The sequence below is a fragment of the Mus musculus genome, chromosome 7 (genome assembly GCF_000001635.26).
Source record: "Mus musculus strain C57BL/6J chromosome 7, GRCm38.p6 C57BL/6J".
Taxonomy (NCBI): domain Eukaryota; kingdom Metazoa; phylum Chordata; class Mammalia; order Rodentia; family Muridae; genus Mus; species Mus musculus.
Genome location: NC_000073.6, coordinates 17,884,227 through 17,907,001, shown reverse-complemented (window position 1 = coordinate 17,907,001; position 22,775 = coordinate 17,884,227). Strand labels below are relative to the sequence as shown.

The 22,775-nt window shown below is 39.7% G+C and overlaps 1 protein-coding gene across 7 annotated transcripts in view; it reads right to left on the bottom strand.

Annotated features, from left to right (window-relative positions):
- Positions 1-22,775, bottom strand: part of Gm5155 (predicted gene 5155) — a 47,300-nt gene that overhangs the window by 12,042 nt on the left and 12,483 nt on the right. For 3 of the 7 annotated variants that reach the window (XM_006540458.1, XM_006540459.2, NM_001378684.1), the window contains 3 exons: positions 19,235-19,594; positions 4,219-4,578; positions 1,788-2,138 (listed from right to left, as the gene is read on the bottom strand). In XM_006540458.1, coding sequence (XP_006540521.1) covers positions 1,788-2,138; positions 4,219-4,578; positions 19,235-19,594 — 1,071 coding nt within the window. Of the gene's footprint in view, positions 1-1,787; positions 2,139-4,218; positions 4,579-19,234; positions 19,595-20,765; positions 22,464-22,775 lie in introns of those variants that run through there. The other 4 variants (XM_006540460.2, XM_006540461.2, XM_006540457.1 and 1 more) reach the window with 4 other exon arrangements.

The following is a 22,775-nucleotide window of genomic DNA, read 5'->3' as shown; positions in this document are numbered from 1 at the left end:
CAAAATCAGTATTCCCCAGAGCTGTCTCTAGTTGCATATGTAGCAGAGGATGGCCTAGTCGGCCATCAATCGGGGAGAGGCCCTTGGTATTGTGAAGATCATATGCCCCAGTATAGAGGAATTCCAGGGCCAGGAAGCAGGAGTGAGTGGGTTGGAGAGCAGGGCAGGGGGAGGATGTAGGGGATACTGTTTGAGGAAAGCATTTGAAATGTAAATGAAGAAAATTTCTAATAAAAACACTGCTTTCCCCCACTCCACTCTTAGTACTACCCAGTGTTGCTTTATCCTTCTCTCTTTATATTTTAGTTATCCAAACCATGCTGTCATAAAAAGACTCAGAAGCCTCCCTATGCCCTGAGAAGACATCAACTTAACTCAGGGCTGACTTCTACTGTGCCCTGGATTTGGTCTGTCAGCACCAAAAGAGACCCTCTGTGCTTCCTTTGTGAAGCACAAACCCAACTGCTGATACTGTCTATCCACTGATCTCAAAGTCCTACAAATATGGAATTTTAATCTTAGTAAGAAGTGGACAAAGGTGCTTGTGAGTGCTCCAAACTGGACCAGCAGAGTGATGCATGAGGAAAGGGACAGAACTCTTCTGAGTGGAGCTACCAGGCAGCATTCTGACCCAAGACAAAGGACCAAAAGAAGATTTATGGAGTTTCACATATTGGTATGAAGTATGGAGTTTCACACCTTGAGTAACGTCAAGCTGAGTCCTGGAAAGATGGGGACTCCATTGTCTCTTGAAGAGTCAAGATGATGCTCCCAGTTCTGCTTGATGAGCTGTGTGAGGATCTTTCTATGTGCCCCCTGGGATTTCTGGGATTCCCTAAACTTCTGACTAGGTGATGTCCCTCAGCTACCATATCTCTTCCAAAGGAAATAAAAGATACACACACACACACACACACAATATATATATATATATATATATATATATATATATATATATATATATATATGAGATAAAAGAGATAAAAGAACATGATTTACTCGCACAGTAGCATACATGGGAGCCAGCCATTAGGTCTAAAAACTCTGTGTCCTTGACGTCCTGATCTGTAGGGGAAGAAGTAGAAGCCAGGCTAAAAGGTAAGTTCCTGGTTCAGATAAATACTATTTTGAATATGGATTGTGTGTCACAATAGTGCACATATTGATAACTAGGTGAACTGCAACTCATGCTTGGGGATCTATACAGATGATCATATTCTATTGTCATGTACCTCCAGAAAAGAATTCCCTGAGTTAGACCCAAGAGGACAGACATTTCTTATGAAGACTAATGTCCATTTCCCTCTCTCTGGCAACCATGACTTTCCATAAGTCCAATAAGCCCATCAGGACAGTTAGTTAGTAGGCTATGAACTTATCCAACTATGTTATCCTTGTTCAGTAACAAGGGAGTATACCACTGTTTTCTCAACCACTTGCACTAATTGTTTCTGACTATCATTCTCAAGGACAAGTTTCTGGACAGAATCCCAAGAATATAGACAGGGTCTGATATCCTTGGGGTGAATTACCCACTATGGGTTAAGTTACCTGCATAGTGAAGTCAATGAAGCATTCTGATCAATTGCAGTTATTCTTTACCATGTGAGTCCTGCACTAAATGCCCAAGCCCCAACATGGAGTTACAACAGAGAGGGAGTTTGTCTACTCAATGTGTATACTGAAGTAGGTGCAAAAACCACAGTGTAGAGATAAATGCAATGGGAAAGTCTGTAGGTCCAACTCCTCCTAGACAGCTCAGTGTATAAAGTAGGAGAGCCACTTACTATTTACATGGAGTTGAATGTAGGCTTTCTCAATCTTGAAATCTTTTCTTAAAATTTCTAGCATAAAGAATCCTGCATCATCCACAGTGACATCAATTATCAGCATGGATCCATTGTTGTATATAAACTCTCTTAAACTGTATGCACTCCCCATGATGGTGGTATCCATGGCTCTGCTGTATTCTACAATTTTGTATGTATCTCTTCTATATGCTGATTTGTACCAGAAAAATGCTTGAAAGTCTTCAGGCAAATTGTGAACCAGAAGAAGAACACTTTTCCCTACAGCAACTTTTTGAGGAAGTGATTCAATTTTGACTTGAGAAAGTTGGTAGCAAGTAGAAAGGGATGCTAGACAAAAAAAGAGAGAAAGAAAAATTATCGTTGTGAATATTGGGTTGGTGGGAAGAAGATGATCTCTGTCATTAGTAAGTAGATTTATCATTCAGCCTAATGATGCAGGTGAATACCAGCAACTTGACTTTTATTCTCCCAAGAACACTGTATCATTTCTCTGCTATTCTCTCTCTCTCTCTGTATATATATATATATATATATATATATATATATATATATATATATGTGTGTGTGTGTGTGTGTGTGTGTGTGTGTGTGTGTGTGTGTGTATCCTCACTGCCCTCAGTCAGATACTCCCATGCCCACTTAAGTTTGAGATGACTCTTTGTGACTTTTTTCCAATTTTCTTTATTGCTACAGCCAACCACTACTCCAGCTGATAGGTGTGCTGCTGCTCTGCCCTGCAGCCCATGGGATTGGTGCAAATGAGGGCAAGGAGAAGTCTGAACTTTGCAGACTAAGGTATTAGAAAAGTTTCAGATAGTAGAATGGCTGGCTTCAAGTGATCTTGACACATGCTAGTGTCCTTTGAAATATGGAAGCCTAGTTGAATATGATACTACAGGGGTTACCTGTAGTATATATTGTTTAATGGGATATTTATATTGCAGAATCCAGACCACTGCATACACCCATGGGTGTATGATAAAAGAGAACACACTGAGCAAATCATAAGGGGCAATCCAGTATGCAGCACTCCTCATTTTATCTGCATGAGATTGTAGATTATATTTACAGACCTCTGAAGCTTGGAACTAATAAATACCCCAGTTTGATATTATTGGCCTAACACTGGTTCCCTATAAGCAGTGAAAAAATTAAGGATAATATCATTGCAAATGATCCCCAGGGTCCCCTGTGGTTAAGCCTGGTTCAGTTGACTGTGATCAGGTATTCCTGGTATTCACTTCCCTGAAAGAATGCAATGGTTTCCTCATTTTCATAGCTACAACTCTGATTTTTGATAGACTCAGACTTCTTAAGCTGAATTGCTTTCTATCAATTACTTGTTTGGTACAAGGGAGAATGCTACGCTCACTCCAGTGAAGTCTGCCTGTCGAGGTCAAATGGCCTGGAGGCAGTCACTAGGCAAAGAGTTTCAAGGAAACAGCCTCCTGAAACCTTGGCATTCTCATAGCCCGAATACTCAAACCCTATCCCCACATTAGTAAGGTGTATGCTCTATTTCAGTATTCTTTTATTATAAGTGCCTTTAAAGATTGAATTTAAAATAGGTGAGCCTCCACCAGTGTCCCACCATGTCCTAGAAAATCCTTGAAGCAGAGGAGCTTGGAATTCAGTAGGAATTCAGTAAGAAGGTTACCTATTCAGTAACATTCAAATTTACTTCTAGTAGAGACTGTGAAACTAATTAGGCATTACAAAGAACGGAGCTAGAATAGCTCAGGGCTAGTCTGCAGAGTGATTACTTAGGACAGTAGCCAAGTCTCACCCAAACAAGAGAATACACAATGGCCTAGCGAATAGGTAGGGTAACCAGGAAAGAGTTAGGGAATCCCCCTGGGACAGGTTTCTTCACTAGACCCAAAGGAACAGCATAATTTACTAAGAACCCCTGGTGGTGGGTTTAAAAATAGACTAACATTACCCAGTCTCCATTCTAAGTGGTAAATGCAGTCTGGTCCCCGCCATCTTTTGATGTATGCATTCCTTTTGTTTTGTGTCACTGTAACTTAGAGGATGTGTCTCTCCTGGTTTCTTGCTATTCTTCTGTATAAAAAAGTTTGATACTCAATTTGACAAATTACACTCAGATCCAACACACTCTCTTCTGTCGTATTTGCTGTCATTCGGCAACTCCTTCGCCCACCTGCAACTAGAGACCCGTTCTGTGCAGATAGGAGACCCAAAAAAGGGGTTAGTCTGCGGCAGGAGAGTCACACTATATAGTCTGATTTTATGGATATTTGACATCACTATGTGTATTCTGCACTAAGTGCTTAAAGCATGGCATGGGGACACAGCAGTGGGGGAAAGGAGGCAGCGTATAGGCATGACAATCCTGTGTGTCTAAGCCCCACCCTGCATTAAACAATCACAGAGAACCACTTACTGTCCATGTACAGCTGCACATGTGCTACTTCATCTTTCAGATCTGTACTCATAGTTCGTAGAGTATAGAATCCAGTATCACTCTGCATAACTTCCTGTAGCAGAAGGGATCCATTGCTGAATACTGTCTCACGACCAGTGTGTGCAGGCCCTGGAACACTTGAATTTGTGGCTTTTATGTGTCTGGCAACCTCAAATTTCTTCACTGCAATAACTCCTTTGTACCAGAAAAGGGATAGAAGGTTTTTGGGGAGATTTTTAACCAGTAGAAGAACACTTCCCCCTTCAGAAATGCCGGGAGGCACTGATTCAATGGTGAGCTTGGCATGGGGAGAAGGGTGCTCACATGTCCAAAGAGATGCTAGAAACAAAAAGAGAGATCCATATAGTTTACAGTGCTTTTTGGTAATATGAAGTCCTGTATCCTACCCAGGTAAGTTCATTGTTAGCCTCACTGTATGGTTTAGTGTCTCTCTAACCTACTTTGTGTTCCTGCACTGCTAATTTCTTCTACCTGGTACTCTCTACTCAGGTGTCAGCATGGCTCTGAGTCACTGCCCTTGATTTAGCTGATAACATTCAGTCTAGATTAGTATTGGGTCGATGCCTCCCATACCTTTTCCCCTACACATCCTGTAGCTTAACTCTCTGCCTCTTTGTTGTTATTGTTCTCTTCCTCTTGTGGTTCCAGTCAATAGCTGACTTCAACTTTAAGGTATTTTTCTACCTGCCATTCTTCTTGTCAACTAGGCTAGTAGCATCATGAGAACTATGATTTGACTTATAATTTTTTAAGAAAATGTATCCTGGAAAATGATCTGATACCTATGGAAACTATTTTCTTATAGTACTCTGCATGCCCTTAGATTTATTTGAAATATTAGTAAATTTGGGCATACCATGCTATATGTCTTCATTTTTTAACTTTTTACAAATAGACTGAATGTTATCACTTTTTAACTTATTTACAAATTACATTGTGTGAGTTCATGTGCATGAGTGTGTCACAGTGTGTGTAGGTAGGTACAACATATGTTGAGTTCAGAGGATACTTTGAGTTCATTGGTTCTCATGTTATCAGACAATGATGCAAATGCCTATGTGCATTGAACGATATCACTGATCAACACCTGCTTGATTTTTTTTTCTTTTGGTCTGGTAAATCACAGCTGAGAACACCAGTTTCCAGAAAATGTTGATAGTGGTTAAATTTATGTAAGAAAATGCTCATATCTATCCTTACAATTTCTTTTTCATTGTGTCCTTCCTGAAGCTGAGCCTCTGTCTGGTTGTGTGAATTCTCTCCTAAAAACACTGAGAGTGCTCTCAAGTTGTTGTCTTACTTAGGAGAATCCAGACAGTAGAAAGATTCATTCTCATGATCTTCCTCACCTTTTAGAGTGAGCTCCTGAAAATTTATGCACTATGGTAGGATTTTGATCACACTCTGAACCCTGAGGTTTTGTTATTTACTGGGAAAATCTGTTTCTAGTTTTCCTGTTCAACCTCACCTTTAGTCCAAGAGTTTTCTGTTTATTTTAAACAGAATTAAGTATAGTCAACCATAGGTCAAGGGTCACAACAAGAAACCAGTTGACAGGGAGTAAACATAGAAATACTAGATTAAGAGGGAGTCAGGAGGATGGATATAGATGCTCACAGGAAGAGTGGAGGCATATTCAATTTGAAAGGGTTTTGTGAAGGCATAGAGAATGAGAACTCTCTGTTGGGGAAATGTCAACTGAGGAGGAAGGTCAGCTAGGTGCTTTATCTGCTTCTCTTATTTAGCAGGCTCTCAAACAAGCATCTGGCTCCTGAGACATTTTTGGTAAAATTGAGATTTGTTTTTCAAAAAACACTATTTGGCACACCAATGCCTGGCACAAGCACCAGGACAGAGAAATCATGCCAGATGTACACAACCTAAGAAGCCATCAGATTTGTTAAACCATCTGAAAAGTTCTCAAAGAGAGACTTAAGGATGGAAAATACCAAAATATAAGGTGCTAGAACCCTATATATAGTGCTGCCTTAGATGGCTTGAAAATAGCAATACATAATGTAAATATAATTGAGATTGTCATAATGGCAATTAAAATTACTATTGGTCTGTTATTTCATATTTTATCCTCTATAGTCATAGATTTACAAGCGAAAAATAAGAAAAATACTCAGACACAGAGGAATTTAGACAAGACTCGACCACACCACTACATGATGAGACTGAAGAGGGGAGCCCAAGGTCAATAGAAAATGAAACTTAGTTAATCCAGTTACTATACAAGGACTACCAGCTGACAATACATATCCACACTGTTATGAAAAGGCTAGCACAGTCCAAGAAAATTACTAGCTGAGTCTGGAAGGCAGATAGCTCTGAAAGAGAAGAAAAAAGATGCAAATGTAGATCATTTGGTTCCAAAGTTAGCTTGTATTTTAATTATTTTCCTTTCTATTCATTCTCCAAAAAACTGTAAACAACCTAGATGTCTCTCAACTGCAGAATGGATCAAGAAAAGGTGGTACATTTACACAATGAAATACAAGTAATCCATTAAAAACAAAGACATCATAAAATTTGCATAGACTATAACAACTTATGTGTGGTAACACAAACCCAAAAAGGCACATGTGATATGTGCCCACTTATAAGTGAAAATTAGCTATAAAATACAGGCTAACTCTGTGTTACAATCCACAGAACCAAAGAAACTAATTATTAGGGACAGCTCAGGGAAGGAAGAGAAAACAAAATAGCCACTGGAGGTAGAAGGAAGGAGGAAACTGGATGGGTAGAAGGTGAAGATAAGAATGAGTAAGGGGATTACTTATGGGAAAGTTGGTATGAGAAAAGGGTTAGAGTTAGAACAGAAATCAATGCAGGACATCTCTGAGTCTACCAGGAGATATGGAACAAGGGAGTCTCTGAGAAGCCTATGGGAATGACCTTAACTGAAATTCCTACATCAGGAGATATAGAGGCTGAAGTGGCCACTTCCAGTGGCCAAGTGGGACTCCCAGCAGAGAGGGGATATCAACCCACCCAGAAAAACCTCCAACTCAAAATATTTCCTGCCTACAGATGTTCAGGGGTAACAATGGAGTAGATTGAGGAAATGACCAAACAATGACTGGCCCAATTTGATATCTGTACCATATAAAAGAGCTGACCCCTGATACTCTTAATGACACTCTACTATGCTTGAATGCAAGAGCCCGGAATATCTGTTTTCTAAGCGGCTTCATCCAACAATTAATGGAAACAAATGTGGAGATCCACAACCAAACATCAGGCAGTGGTCAGTAAGTTGTGTGGATGAGTTGGGGATAGAATTGAGGGAGGCAGAAGGGTCAAGGACTCTACAAGAGACCTACACAGAAAACTAATTTGGGCGCATGGAAGCTCACAGAGACTGAGCTACCAACCAAAGAGTAGGCACAAGTTGGACCTAGGCCCCTACATTTTAAGAGATGTGTAGCATGGTCTTCATATGGACCCCCTAACAATTGGAATAGGGGCTGTCTCTGACTCTGCTGTCTTTCAATGGAACCCCTTCCTCTAGATAGACTTCCAGGTTGGGTCTCACTGGAAGAAGATTCATTTATTCCTGCTTGGACTGGATGTACCAGAGTAGAGTTGTGCCCAAGTGGGTATTCTCCTCTCTGAATAGGTGGAAAGGGGATGATGGGAGAGATATGTAACGGTGGGACTGAGAGGAGAGAAGGGACAAGGCCCAACATCAGGATAGGAAATGTATGAATAACTGAATAGAATAGAATAGAATAGAATAGAATAGAATAGAATAGAATAGAACAGAACAGAACAGAACAGAACAGAACAGAACAGAACAGAACAGAACAGAACAGAACAGAACAGAACAGAATAGAATAGAATAGAATAGAAGTATGATACTCTTGCCAGCTTTTGGACCATTTCCCCTAACTGAGCTTTCTTATCTGACCTCAGTAGAAGATAATGCACCTAGTCCTACTTTAGTTTCATATGTCAAAGTGGTTGATATTCACATGTGCCCCCCCACTTCTCTGAGGAGAGATGGAGGTGTGGGGGGAAGAGAAGGGAAGACGATTGGCTGGGAGAAAGAGGGGAAGGTGTGATGGGGGGTAAAGTAAATAAGTTAATTAATTAATAGTTAAGGAAATAAGTAATTTATTTCAAACCTTACAAGGTGATAAGGATTTAAATAGTCCAAGAAGTTTATCAGCTAAGACCTAAGGGAATGCCTACCATGTCATGGAAGTGAAATATGATCATTCCAGGGTTCAGATCTCAGCTCAACTGGAGACTAGCCTGTCTATGCATAGCCCAATGCCCTACAGTTTATCAGGTTTAGGAGTTCTATGGTGGAATTTTGGGGGTCACTTAATTATAGTATCATATCATCTGCACATAGTGTATATAAGCGGCCCTCCCTGGGTTTCCCGGGTTCCTGTAGCATCGAGGTGTTCCTGAAATAAAGAAGGCTGTTCCAAACTTTGTCTCTGTAACTCCTTCCATGGGTGTTTTGTTCCCAATTCTAAGGAGGGGCATAATGTCCACACTTCAGTCTTCATTCTTCTTGAGTTTCATGTGTTTAGCAAATTGTATCTTATATCTTGGGTATCCTAGGTTTTGGGCTAATATCCACTTATCAGTGAGTACATATTGTGTGAGTTCCTTTGTGAATGTGTTACCTCACTCAGGATGATGCCCTCCAGGTCCATCCATTTGCCTAGGAATTTCATAAATTCATTCTTTTTAATAGCTGAGTAGTACTCCATTGTGTAAATGTACCACATTTTCTGTATCCATTCCTCTGTTGAGGGGCATCTGGGTTCTTTCCAGCTTCTGGCTATTATAAATAAGGCTGCTACCAAATGCTGACACCATTGCATACACTAGCAAGATTTTATCTAAAGGACCGAGATGTCGCTGTCTCTTGTCAGACTATGCTGGGCCTAGCAAACACAGAAGTGGATGCTCACAGTCAGCTATTGGATGGATCACAGGGCTCCCAATGGAGGAGCTAGAGAAAGTACCCAAGGAGCTAAAGGGATCTGCAACCCTATAGGTGGAACAACATTATGAACTAACCAGTACCCCGGAACTCTTGACTCTAGCTGCATATGTATCAAAAGATGGCCTAGTCGGCCATCACTGGAAAGAGAGGCCCATTGGACACGCAAACTGTATATGCCCCAGTACAGGGGAACGCCAGGGCCAAAAAAATGGGAATGGGTGGGTAGGGAAGTGGGCGGGAGGGTATGGGGGACTTTTGGGATAGCATTGGAAATGTAATTGAGGAAAATATGTAATAAAAAATATTTTAAAAAAAAAGAATGCTGTTGAGAAGAATCCGACCGTGTTGCGTTTTTTCTTGCTGGATGAGGTGAGCGCAACAAAGGGAAATTTTTCCTGAGCAGAATACCAATGGCTTATGCTCAAAGATCAAGAATTGACAACTGGGACCTCATGAATTTGCAAAGCTTCTTTAAGGGAAAAGACACTGCCAATAGAAAAAACTGGCAACCAACAGTTTAGAAAAATATCTTTACCAATCCTACATGTGATAGAGAGCTAATTTACAAGATATACAAAGAACTCAAGAAGTTAGACTCCAGAGAACCACATAGCCTTATTAAAAATGGGGTACAGAGCTAAACAAATAATTCTCAACTGAAAAATAGTGAATGGCTGAAAAGCACCTAAAGAAGTGTTCAACATCCTTAGTTATCAGGGAAATGCAAACCAAAACAACCCTGAGATACCACCTATACCAGTCAGAATGGCTAAGATCAAAAGCTCAGGTGACAGAAGACGATGGCAAGAATGTGGGGAAAGAGGAACACTCTGCCACTGCTGGTAGGATTACAATCTAGTGCAACCACTCTGGAAATCAGTCTCATGGTTCCTCGGAAAATTGGATATAGTAATACATGAGGACCCAGCAATAACACTCCTGTACATATACTCAGAAGATATTCCAACATGTAATAAGGAAACATGCTCTACTATGTTCTTAGCAGCCATATTTATAGTAGCCAGAATCTGGAATGAACCCAGATGTCTCTCAACAGAGGAATGGATACTGAAAATATGGTACATTTACATAATGGAATACTACTCAGCTATTAAAAACAGTGAATTCATGAAATTCTTAGGCAAATGGATGGAATTAGAAAATATGATACTGAGGGAGGTAACCAAATCACAGAAGAACACACATTGTACCCACTCATAGATAACTGGATATTAGCCCAAAAACTCAGAATACCCAAAATACAATTCATAGACCACATGAAACTCAAGAAGAAGTAAGACTAAAGTGTGACTACCTCAGTCCATCTTAGAAGGGGAAACAATATACACATGGGAGGAGATACAGAGACAAATTGTGGAGCAGAAACTGAGGGAAAGGCTGTCCAAAGACTCTTACCCACCTGGGGATTCATCCTATATACATTTACCAAACCCAGACACTAGTGTGTATGCCAACAAGTGCTTACTGACAAGACCTGAGATAGCTACCTCCTGAGAGGCTCAGCCAGTACCTGACAAACACAGAGAGGGCTGCTCAAAGTCAACCACTGGACTGAACACAGAGTCCCCAGTGGAGGAGCTAGAGAAAGTACACAAGGAGCAGAAGGTTTGCAGCCCCATAGGAGGAACAACAATATGAACCAACCAGTACTCCCAGATCTCCCAGGGACTAAACCACCAACCAAAGAGTACACATGTGCTAAACACACTCCAGTGAAGTTTGCTTGGCAGGCCAAGAGGTCTGGGAGCACTCAGGAGGCAAAGTGTTTCACAGAAACTCACCTCCTGGAACTTTGGCATTCTCATAACCCATATACTCATACCCTATCCCCACGTTAGTCTGGTGTATGGATCCACGTGCTCTCTTTTAGTATTATTTTATTATAAGTGCCTTTTAAAGATTGAATTCTGACATAGTTAAGCCTTCACCAACGTTCCAACATCACAGAAAATCCTTAAAGCCGACAAAGTTGGAATTCAGTAGGAATTCAGTGAGAATGTTACATATCAAGTAACATTCAAATTTACTTCTAGTAGAGACAGTGAAACTAATTAGGCATTACAAAGAACATAGCTGGAATAGCTCAGGGCTGGTCTGCAGAGTGTTTACTTGAGACAATAGCCAGTTTTACCCAGAGAAGGGAATTCACAATGGCCTAGCCAATAGGTGGGTTTACCATGAAAGAGTTAGGGAATCCCCCCACTCGAGACAGGTTTCTTCACTAGGCCCAAAGAAATCAGGCATTTACTAAGAACCCCTGGTGGTGGGCTTAACAATAGACTAGCATTACACCTTGCTCCTGTCTTAGTGGCAGCAACCTGGTCCCCAACTTCTTTTGATGTATACATTTCTTTTGTATTGTGTCACTGTAACTCTGTGGATGTATCTCCCCTGGTTTCTTGTTATTCTTCTATTTAAAAATTTTGGTGCTCGACTTGACAAATTATATTCAGATTCTACACAACCTCTTGTGTTGTGTCTGTCTGTCATTTGCCAACTCCTTGCACATCTGCAACTAGAGACCCGTTCAACCCAGACAAAGGGACCCAGAGGGTCTGCGGCACACATGGAGGGACCTGTGGCTATAGTTGCATATATAGTAAAAGATGTCCTTGTCAGACATCAATGAGAGGAGAAACCCTTGGTCCTGGGAAGGATCATTGCCCCAGTGTAGGGGAATGCCAGGATAGGGAAGTGGGAGTGGGTGGTTTATCGAATAGGGGGAGGAGTATGGGATAGGGGGATTTAGGAGAGGAAATAAGGAAAGGGGTTAATATTTGAAATGTAACTATAGAAAATATCTAATAAAAGTAAATTTTATTATTTAAAAAAAAAACCTACTAACCCAAAATAACTAGGAAAATTAAGGACATAATGAATAGACTAAACTAAGAATAATAGGTACAGAAGAGAATGAGGGTTCCCAGATCAAAGAAACAGAAAATGTCTTCAACCAAATCATAGAGGAAAACTTCCCCAAACTAAAGAAAGACATGCCCATAAATGTACAAGATACATATAGAACACAAAATACAGTAGACCAGAAAAGAAAATCCTCCCATCATACAATAATCAAAATACTCTATGCCCAGAATAAAGAAATATTAAAAGCTGTAAGTGAAAAAGGCCAAATAACATAGAGGCAGACCTATCAGAAGCTCACCATTCTTCTCAATAAAGATCCTAAAAGCCAGAAGACACTGGATAGGTGCTATGTAGACCCAAAGATTACACAAATGCCAATCCAGGATACTATACCCCGAAAAACTCTTAATCATTATAGATAAGAAACCAAAGTAATCCATGTCAAACAAAAATTTAAACAATATCTTTCTTCCAATTCAGACCTACAGATGATTCTAGAAGGAAAACTTCAGCACACAGAAAGTAACAAACACCAAAAAACAAACAAACAAACATGAAATTAATCATCTCCCAACAAAATACAAAGAATAGAATGAAAAACACACAATGCCACCTACACCAACAAATATGTAAGTAATGAACAGTTATCTGTCTTGAATATCTGTCTATTCTCCAATACAAGACAAAGCTGACAGACAGGATTGCAAGCATGATCCAACATCTTCCTGCATATAAGAAATACACTTCAATAACATAAAGAGACTACCTCTGAGTAAAATGCTAGGTAAAATATTTCAAAGCAAATGATCCCAAGAAAAAAGTGGGAGTTACCTCTCTAATACACAATAAAATAGAAATTCAACCAAAAGTTACCAAGGAACATGGGGAAGGACACTTCATATTCACCAAAGGAAAAAAAATCTACCAAGAAAAAGTCTCTATTCTGTACATCGATGCTCCCAATTCAAGGGTATGCACATTTGTAATAGAAAGATTACTAAAACTCAAAACACTTTGAACCCTACACAGTAACAATGAGAGACTTCAGCACCCATTCTCACCAATAGACATGTTATTGAAACAAAAACTAAACACAGAAACAGTGAAACAAATAAAGGTTTTAAACCAAATGGATTTAACAGATATATACAGAACATTTCACCCTAAAACAAAAGAATATACCTTTTTCTCAGCACCTCTTATAACCTTCTCCAAAACTGACTATATAAATCACTCCCAAAATAAGCCTCAACAGATACAATATTATTGACATAATCCCATGCATTCTATCAGATCACCACAGACTAAAGCTAGACTTCAATAACAACAAAAACAACCAAAACCCACAAACTCATAGAAACTGAACAACTCTCTACTCAATAATAAACTGGTCAGGGAAGAAATAAAGAAATTAAAGACTTCCTGGAATTCAATGAAAATGATGGCACAGAATACCCACATTTATGGGACACAATGAAAGCAGTGCTAAGAGGAAAGTCATAGCAGTAAGTGCCCTCATAAGGAAACTGGAAAGATTTTACACTGGCAGCATAACAGCACACATGAAAGCCCTAAAATAAAAAAGAAGCAAATGCACCCAAGAGGAGTAGAAGGCAGGAAAAAGGCAAACTCAGGACCAAAGTCAACCAAGTAGAAACAAAGAGAAAAATACACAGAATTAACAACACCAAAAGCTGGTACTTTGAGAAAATCACCAAGATAGATAAACCCCTAGCCAAACTAAATACGGGCACAAGACAGGATTCAAATTAACAAAGTCAAAAATGAAAAGAGAGGCATAACAGAAACTGAGGAAGTTAAAAAAAAATCATCGGATCCTACTATAAAGGTCTATACTCAATAAAACTTGAAAATCTAGGTAAAGGTGAATGAATTTCTAGACAGAAACCAAGTACCAAGGTTAAACCAAAATCAGGTAAAATATCTAAACAGTTGCATATCCCCTAAGGAAATAGAAGAATTCATTAAAATTTTCCAACTGAGAGAGAGAAAGAGAGAGTGCTCAGGGCAACCTGGCTTTAGTGCATAATTCTCCCATTCCTCAAAGAAGAGCTAATATGAGCCTTCCTCAAAATTTTCATTGAATTAGAAACGAAAGGAACACTACCTAATTCATTGTATCAAGCATCGATAACTCTGATAACTAAACCACACAATACTCCAAAAGCAAAATAGAATCTCAGACCAATTTCACTTATGAATACCGGTTCAAAAATACTCAGTAAAATTCTTGCAAACAGAAGCCAAGAACACATCAAAACCATCATTCACCAGGATCAAGTAGGCTTCATCCCAGGGATTTAGGGTTGGTTCAATATATGAAAATTCTTCAACATAATCGACAATATAAACAAACTCAAAGAAAAAAGTTACATGATCATCTCACTAGATGCTGAAAAAGCATTTGACAAAATACAACACCTCTTCATGTTAAAAGTATTGGGGGTCAGAAATTCAAGGCCCATTGTTAAACTTAATAAAAGCAGTATACAGCAAAAACAACAGCCAATTCCAAATAAAATGGGCAGATTTATGAATCTATCCCATTAAACACAGGGCTAACCACTCTCCACATATTTATTCAATATAGTACTTGAAATACTAGTTAAAGCAATACAGCAACAGAAAAGTGTTCAATGGAATACAAATTGGCAAAAAGAAGTCAAGGTATCATTATTTGGAGGTGATATGATAGTATACATAATCTACCCCAAAAATTCTACCAGAGATCTTCTACAGTTGATAAACAACTTCAGTAAAGTGGCTGGATATAAAACTAATTCAAACAAATCAGAAGCCTTCTTTTATACAAATGATAAGTGGTCAGAAAAAGAAATAGGGAAATATCATCCTGCATCACAGTCTCAAATAAAGTAAAACATTTTGGGGTCAAAGTCTAACCAATCAAATGAAAGGTCTATATGACAAGAACTTCAAGTCCCTCAAGAAAGAAATCATAGAAGATTCAGAAGATGGAGAGATCTCCCATGCTCATGGATTGGTAGGATTAACATAGTGAAAATGGCTCTCCTACAGAATGAAATACATAGATTCAATGCAATCCCCCTTAAAATTGCAACCCAGTTCTTCACAGACATGGAAAGAGCAATTTTCAAGTTCATATGGAAAAAGGAAAAAAAACCATGATAGTAAAAACAATTCTTAACCACAAAAGAACTTCTGGGAGAAGCACCATCCCTCACCTCAAGGTGTACTACAGAGTAATAGTAATAAAACCTGCAAGGTATTGGAACAGATCCAGACAGGTTGATCAACGGAATAGAATTGAAGACACAGAAATAAACTGATCTCTATGATATAGGTGTTTTCTAAACTACAGAGTAACAGTGAACAAGGTAGTGGTGGCACACATTACCCAGTGTCAGGACTCAGATACATCTCCTAATTTATATGCTTACATACTAGATAAATCACATACATTTACAAATTACTATAAAATATCCTCTACAGGGTTGCTGGGAAGTCAGCTAAATTCCAAAGGGAAAATGAACAAAGAGTAGTTTTTGTAACTGCCTGTAAAGTCATCTCCTATTCATGCAGTCCTGACCAATATTGAACCAGATGATACCTTACTATGGATATACTGTTTATTGGTGAATTTGTGATTAGGGACTCTTTATTAATCAAAAGGCAGTCTACCAGCATCTGTCTGTTGGCTTCAATTACAAACCCTTTCCTTATATGGAGAATAAAAATTCTGTCTTTGAGAAACAAATCTGAACATTTTATGAGGCATGGAAAATCTTATACTCTTGTCATTGTCAACCATCCTATGGTCATGAGGTGGCCCCTTAAAATGATATATTGGATCTTTTCAAGGACAGAGACCTTAGCTATGGAAGGGTATGTATTAAAGTAAAACTGGTATGTATCCTAATTCAGTAGTGATCAGGATAAGGTAGCAAAGGGGTTTGTGCCTTTCTGCAGTGAGAAAATAGCTCACTTGCCTATAATCCCCAGCCCTAAGCCAGTCACCCTTCCCCAAAAAGAGGCACATATTGAACTGTGGGGACCAATGGATTTAAAATCAAAGCTGGCTTTAGGTTAGGAGCATGGCTTTCTTTGTCTCTGAATCCATGCATGCTTGTTAAAGGAAAATCCAAGATCACTGTTTCATTTCAAAAGTGTCACCTGGTATGGTACACAGCAAAAGAAAAAATAAGGGACTAAGTTATTTCCACTAATCTCCTTTTCTTTTGGTTTTCATTTGACTCCCTAAAACATTTCTTAATATATAAATATTATCTCAAAATATTTAAGATTATATATGTATATGCTTTCTGTCATGGTACTAGTAGTCATACAGAGTACTAAATAATTTTTGAAATATGCTTAATCTATCTTCCTGTATGTTTTCAGGTTTGATTCTGAACCAGGTATCTAGGAACAAAGGTTTTCTACCTTGGGCATATGTAATAACTGTGGTCCTCAAAAAATTCTGAGATCTGCTTAAAATTCCATTTAAAATATTTAAGTTTTCTACTATTCCTAAAAGTAACTTTCGAGGTCTGAGAGAAGATGCTGGGACCCTTCACTGATGAAGCCACCTAGATTTTGATAACACTAGCCACTAGGCAAAACTGCCCCTTGCCACTTCTTCCAGAAGATTCTTCACAAACAGGTGACAACTTTGCATTGATTGCCGTGGTCTACCTAGCTAGGATTGCCACTAAGCTGACAATCATCCAAAGATCAGCTTTGAACTAAAAACTGTCCAGGACATTCAAATTCCCGAGTTCATCAGAGAAGGAAAATTTTACAGAACTTTAAACTCAAAATTTCTTCATCCTAAGATTATCAAATACACTCATGCTGGATATCATGGAAAATGTGGGAAAAAATACTTCATTACTGTAAATATTGAGGCCTGCTCCTTTTAACATAATTGTAGCCATTTTGAATTCAATTTTCACATGGCTCATAAGGTAAATTAAGTTCAGATTCTCAGCCTCTACTTCCCAAAGTAATTATCCACAGCTGACACTAAAGAATGCTACAAATAAGCCAAGAAGTTATGGTTGAATCATGTGTACACTGTTGTCTCAATGTTCTGAAATTCTCTTGTCCTCCACCCTTCTTAACTCACTCAGGACCAATCAGTTTAAAGGTTAGCTGGTAATACTTTGCTTAGTTACCCCAAAAATGCAGTACCACTTCAATGCCTGCCATCAAACTTTTAAACCTGGTTTTTCATATGAAAAGCCTGCCCTGAGGAGAGACTGGTGCCACAATTAGGTTTTTCCTTCTTCTGGTCCTCAATACCTAGCATGCTGTGCATTCAGTAAGCTGTGCTTGCTTAACAGAGATTGGTGTATGTATGATTTGTGTGTCAATTCCCAGACGACGACAGAAAATATTTTTATTTTATTAGAGTTAAAAGCATTTCATTTAATTAGAGAAAAGGGAGAAATGTTGCAGGATATTTGATCACACTGTGAATCCTGAGATTGTGTAAATTACTCCCAAAATCATGTTTCTAATTGTGGTCTGGCTCAGCCACACCACACCCCTTTAATACGAGAGCTTTCTGTTTACTGTAAGCAGCAACCAGTACACAGGGACTGAACACAGGAAAAAGCAGAAAGTAAGAAGGAGTCTGGAAAGATAGAGACATGCACAGGAAGTAGAAGGGAGGGACATTCAGTTTGAGGGTTTTCTGGGATGAAGAGAAAACTTCCATCTGGGATTTTGAGTGATGAGGAAGGTAAGCTGGATGTGTTCTCTGCCTCTCTGAGCTAGCAGAGTTTTATCCCGCATCTGGTTCCTGGGCTAAATTGAATGTTTGTAATATGGTTAAATTCAAAAGAAAGAAAATACAGCCCTTGCAAAGGCATACAAGGGTATCTCCCTGGTCTCTGTGGCCTAACCGTTCCCTTCACTGTGAAACGTCTGCTACATAACAGCTCCCAAGCTCTGTTTTCCTTTCTCCTTTCTGAGCTGAGCCTTCTCACAGGCAGCAGCATCTCTCAGAATCTCATGAGCTGTGGGTGGGTATGAGTTCAAAACACTGCTCTGCCTACTCTACTCTCAGTACAACCTGGTGTCCCTCTCCTCTTTCTATCTTTATATTATAGTTTTCCAAATTACACTGGAATCAAAAAGGCTTATAAGCATTCATGTGCCCTGATAAGACATCAGATTATCTCAGGGCTGACTTTTGCAGTGACATAGATTTGGTCGGTCAGCACCAAAGAAAGTCATTGTGCTTCCTGTGTGAAGCACAAACTTAACTGCACTCACAGTCTACCCTGGGATCTCAAGTTCTGTAAAGATGGAATTTCGTTCAGCTTGAAAGGGCCAGAGATTCACAAAAAGGGCCCAAAAGGACAAGCTGAGTGGTGTATGAGGAAAGGGATAGAATTTTTCTCAATGGAGTATTCTGACCAGATTATGGAGTTTGACACTTTGGGTTTATGGGAGTAAGAAATCTGATTCCTAGAAACAGGGAATGGGCTCCACTCTCCTATGAAGAGTTTCAAGATGATGCTCCCATTTTTTCTGTTTGGTGAGCTGGGCGATGGGTCTGCACATGTGCTCTCTGGGCTTTCGTGGATGCTTTGGACATTTGTCTAGGTAATTCCCCATGGATACCACGTCCTTCCTAAAGAAACTACATAAGGGGGAGAATTGAATATGAGCCCCTAGCAATGTAGGTTTTCCCCCTGATGTTCAGCTTTTTCAGAGGCCCCCTTGGCTTTTTCAATAAGGCTAAATCATTGTACCTTGCGGTCTTTCTCAAGGACATATTCCTGGTGAAAACCTTAGGAATTTCTTAAATGCACCCAACATTTTTTGATTAAGGTTCTTTCTCAACTATACATTCCTGAGGAGATGATGCCATTCTTGGCTGATGTAACCACTATGTGTCTACATGTCTGTAATATGAAGTCAAATGAAGGATTCTGATCTTTTGCCCTTATTCTACACCATGTGCATCCTGCAATAAATGTTCAAAGCTGAGCATAAAGATACAATGAAGAAGGAGGTAGGCACATGCAGTCATAATAGTCTTTTGTGTGTCTAGTGAAATGAATCCCACCCAGCACCCAGAGATAACAAATAATTACTTACAGTACACGTTGAGGTATATGGATGTTATTGACACAATTTCTCCATGTCTATTCATGACTCGTAGGCTGTAGAATCCTATATCCTCTTTGGTGACATTGTAGATTTGCACGGATCCATTGCTGTACAAAGTTTCTCTACCACTGTGACCAGGCCCCAGCACAGTAACATTAGTGGCCAGTGTATATTGTCCAATTTGAGGGCTCTTAATCCTCATTCCTCTGAACCAGGCTAAGGTTGTAAGATTCTCTGGCAGATTGTTGATACGTATGAGAACATTTTCTCCTTCAATCACATGGGGTGGCACTAATTCAATGGTTATTTGGGCAGTGGTAGGCAGGTGACAGCAGGTTAAAAAGGAGGCTAGGCAGGAATAGAGTAAAACAGTCAATACTGAACAGATGTATTTATCACTTAGCTTAGGTGTGTGGATAGGTGTTTGTCCATACTCCTTGATTAAGTTCAACAACATGACCTCCACTCCCTCAAAGCATCTATGTTTTTCCTCTCTATGGGATTCTTTGATCATGTGCTGCCTGATTCACTGCTTAGTATCGGCATATCCTTTCTCATTAAGAGAATATTTGTTGTAAGGGTCAATGCTTCTTTGACCTACTTCTCTAGAAGGTTCTCATTTTCTGACATGTTTTTATGTTCCCTTTGTGATTCTAGAGAAACTGTAACCTCGTCTCTAAGACAGTCTTATTTTTGATTCACTTTATTCAGAGTTTTGTGGGAGCTTCATTGATCTATCAGTCTGATATCTTTGGAAGGTTCAATTAATGTAAAGACCCAGACACCAGTCAAAACCAAAGGAAACAATGGAGGTATAGAAGGAGGAAGGGGAAAACAGAACGAAGGAAGCATGAGAGAGAGGGAGGATGGAGGGAGGGAGAAAAATCTAAGGAAGGAAGCAAGGATGGAGGGAAGGAAGGAACTGCTCATGGGTTGATTGACATAGTTCCCAGATTTGGCATTAACAAAAATAATTGTATTTGAGGTTGATTTGTGTTTTTAACATTTTCTTGTGTGCTGTATATGTGTTTTATGATGATACCTGTCTTACTGTGCATATGCAACAGTGCTGTGTGGAAGAACATTTCTCGTGGTGGGAGCATGTATGGGCACATTGGTCAATTTTCAGGAGTCTGTTCTCTCCATTAACCATGTAGGAATTAAGGAATAAATATAGGTTGTCACATAGAAACACTGAGACATCTCACTGCCCCATCTTTTTATTTCTATTTGCAGAGTCCCACTGTCATGATTGGGAACATCAATCTTTAGATTATGGCAGCCATTATAACTGAGTTGTAACTTATGAATAGTGAGTGGTTGGGGATTTTCACATTCCTCATCATCTCCTGTCTCCTGAGAGCTTCTGACTGCTGACCCTCTGTTCCTCATTGTACCTTCTATCCTATGACTGCAAACAAAAACCCTGAGTCTCATCTTGGTCTCTTACCCACTTTAGGAGATCACAGATGGCTTCTGAGTTTCCCTACCTCCACACTCAGAAAGTTGGTACACTTACCTGTGAGCAGAAGCCCTTGCAAGTGGGTACACCACTTGCATGGAAGGACAGAGGATGCTTCCATCTCTCTTCTAGCTGTGCTGTTCTCCCTCTGGAAAAAAACTTTAGCTCTAGCACAGCACCCAAGTTCTTCTGTATTTCCTTCTTCTTAGCTGAGTGTCTCCCAAGAAAGGACCACTTTCCAGAATCCAATGGGCTGTGGGTGGTGGGGTCTGTGTCTAAGACCTTGTTCTGTTCCTTCCACTTTCAGTGCTGTCCTGATTCCCTCTCAACCTTTCTCCCTTTATTTTCTACCTCTAAGAAATGCACTGAGCAACAAAGCTGATAAGCATCCCTATACCTTAGAGAATAACAGTTCATCCAGGGCTGACATCTGCTGAATCATGGCCTTAAGTCTGTCAGCATCAAAGAGGGAGTCTCTATCCTACCTAGGTATCCTTTGGACAAAGAGACTCAGCTGAGCACCCAGTCTGTCCTTTGTACTCACTGCTCAGGGAAGGTGAGATTCACTCCCAGCAGGAAGGTAACAAAGATGTCTCTGAGGGCCAAGAAGGGACCAGCTGAGTGGTGACTAGGAATGAATAGCAATTATTTATCACCAGTCAAATTACTGATGTAGGAGACATGTTCTATAGCAGTTGTGTCGTGAGTTTCATGTCTTCAGTGTCGGAGAAAAGGTGACATGCGTTCTAGAAAGAACTTTGTGCTCCTTTTTCCTACAGAGAGTTTCAATGAAAATTTCCAGCTTCATGTGCTATCTGAACTGTGTGTTGGATGAGCCCATGTCCTCTATGATATTTTTTGGTCACCTATGCCCATTGTCTAGGTGATTTCTCAGTGGTATCACCCTTATGAGAGAAGCCAGGATGAAGGGGCATTCCAGGCTACTCAGGTAGAGAGGTGTTCTCAGGCACAGGAAGTAGCTAGCAGGTCAGAGTAGGGTCTAGAATGGGATCTCTGGGTTAGTAGACTTAGGGATGAAAACAAGGGCAAGACATGGCTCACACACTCTTCTGAGTATTGATTATGTGTCTCGATATTGCCCCCTGGAGATCACTGGGAGAACTCTGCAGATCTCCTAATTCCTTCTAGAGTAGGATGAGTCTAAATAGAGTTCCAATTTTTTCCTGGGAAGACCTGGACTAAATTTGAAAGTATTGGTCCTTCAAAGAATGGGCATTCTCTCTAGGAGAGGTTTGTCTGCAAATTTTCATAGGTAAATACATAGATATTTTTCTTGGGATTCAGAGGAAAAGACATAAGTATATGGGCTCCCCTGCATTTTCTGGCCCTTCTCTGGTGTCTAAAGTCTTCCCTTTTGCCCAGAGGGTACAGAAGGGTTCTGTTGTTGAGTACAGAGAACATTGATTCAAATGTATGTGTCATATACTCTTACCAATACACTGTTCTAGGTCTCCTTCTCTTGATAAATCTACCCTGAACAGAAGCAGTTTGGGAGAGGAAAGGATACATTTTCCTTAAAAGTCTGAGACAGAATAGCACTGAAGAAATTCAAGGAAGAAAACAGGTTGATTACAGAATCATTCTCTGTTTCACACTGGGACTCTCAGATACCTAGCTTTCTTGTAGAAACTAGGAACAACTGCCTATATGGTACTGCCCACAGTGTCCTAGGTCCTCCTGCAACAGTTATGATAATCCCCGATACATATGTTTATGTGCTAAAAAAAAAAAAAAATAAACCACAGAAAGTACAGATCAGGAGATGTTAATTACAAACAATAATTTTCAAAACTTGATGAAAAATATTAACTAGCTTTGTTTTTTATTAGATATTTTCTTCATTTACATTACAAATGTTATCCCAAAAGTCCTCTATACACTCCCCCTGCCCTGATTCCAAACCCACTCAATCCTGCTTCCTGGCCCTGACATTCATCTATACTGTGGCATATGACATTGGCAAGACCAAGGGCCTCTCCGCCCATTGATGGCCTACTAGGCCATTCTCTGCTACATATGGAACTAGAGACACAGCTCTGGGGGGTA